General features: G+C 35.4%; 1 protein-coding gene across 1 annotated transcript in view; it reads right to left on the minus strand.

The window, feature by feature from the left end:
* LOC106529535 (phosphatidylinositol 4,5-bisphosphate 3-kinase catalytic subunit alpha isoform) overlaps nt 1-1258 on the minus strand; it is a gene marked incomplete in the record, with an annotated part of 33779 nt that overhangs the window by 17529 nt on the left and 14992 nt on the right. The window contains 1 exon segment of the mRNA XM_014024993.1: nt 278-402. Coding sequence (XP_013880447.1) covers nt 278-402 — 125 coding nt within the window.

Raw genomic sequence — 1258 nt, forward strand, 5'->3', positions numbered from 1 at the left:
TATTATCACTTATCGCAATAATTTTTTAGGCAATTAATCGCCCAGCAAAATTTGTTATCGTGACAGGCCTAGTATCTACTGCGTTTATTTATGTATAATACTAGAAATTTAACCCTAAAAATCATCCATAAAGCGTGGGAGGTTCGCAGGTTATAGATTTTTTTGTGCTCTGCAATCTCAAAAAATGATGATTGTATGAATAAATATGGTAGTTTGTAACCTATAGTTCTATAGAGGCAGGATATCTGTGGTTACTTACTTTAGTTTATTTGCTTACCTGTGCCTCCAGAGAAAATCTTTCTCCTGCTCAGTGATTTCTGACAGAGGGTCCCTGTTACTCAACTGTCTCAGCTGCTCAGTGTCAGTCTCTGTCAGGGCGTGATCTCTGGCCACACGATTGCTCTAAAACCCAACAGAAGCAAAACATTGTGAAATGCTTTACTGAAAAAAAAAACATTTAAAAATATCTCATCTTTAAAAAGGTTCTATTTACCCTACAAAGCAAAAACGAGTCTGTATGAAAATGATCCTATCCAATGTTTGAGGCATTAAACCCACACTGGCACACTATTTAATGCAGTACGGGCCCTCCTCACGTTTAAACACAACATAAAATGCTCAGCACATCATCCAACAYTATTCACATCCTCTCACATGGTAACGTATCTTCATCACGTCACATTAACACAACAGAAGTCACGGTTCTCATGCTACGCATCATTTAGAAATCTGATGAGACAGAGCTTCACCATCATTAATACCTGAACAGGGTAACTGAAACTGGCACAACCGAGTCAAGATTCAAGTGTTCACAGTAACTGCATTAAAGCTCTATTTTAAAGTTTGATTTCATTGAGACATTTCAGCAATATAAGAACAACATATTTACAAAATTTACTGTCAGTAAAATAAAAACAGAGAAGTGTTTTCAGGCTTCCCAGTTCCCAGTTGCAATTAATGGCGTTTAAAGTGCCTGTGACATACATATCCATGAAATACAAAAAGTTAAAGAAAACATCTTTATATTTAAGAAACTTGACACACATGATTTTACCCATTATGTCACATAATTGGCATATTTTCTTTGGAAATTTGCTCAAAGTGAAACAGGAAGTGACATCAAAGGGGAACTCTTTAAGAAATAAAACTCTGGTTTTCGTTCATTAAACATTATTTGAACACTGACTCTTCCTCATCTCTCTATTATAGGGATTAAAATAATCTAAAGAAAAATTTGATTCTTCTCTACACTCCGTGT

This window comes from Austrofundulus limnaeus, unplaced genomic scaffold (genome assembly GCF_001266775.1).
Source record: "Austrofundulus limnaeus strain Quisiro unplaced genomic scaffold, Austrofundulus_limnaeus-1.0 Scaffold450, whole genome shotgun sequence".
Taxonomy (NCBI): domain Eukaryota; kingdom Metazoa; phylum Chordata; class Actinopteri; order Cyprinodontiformes; family Rivulidae; genus Austrofundulus; species Austrofundulus limnaeus.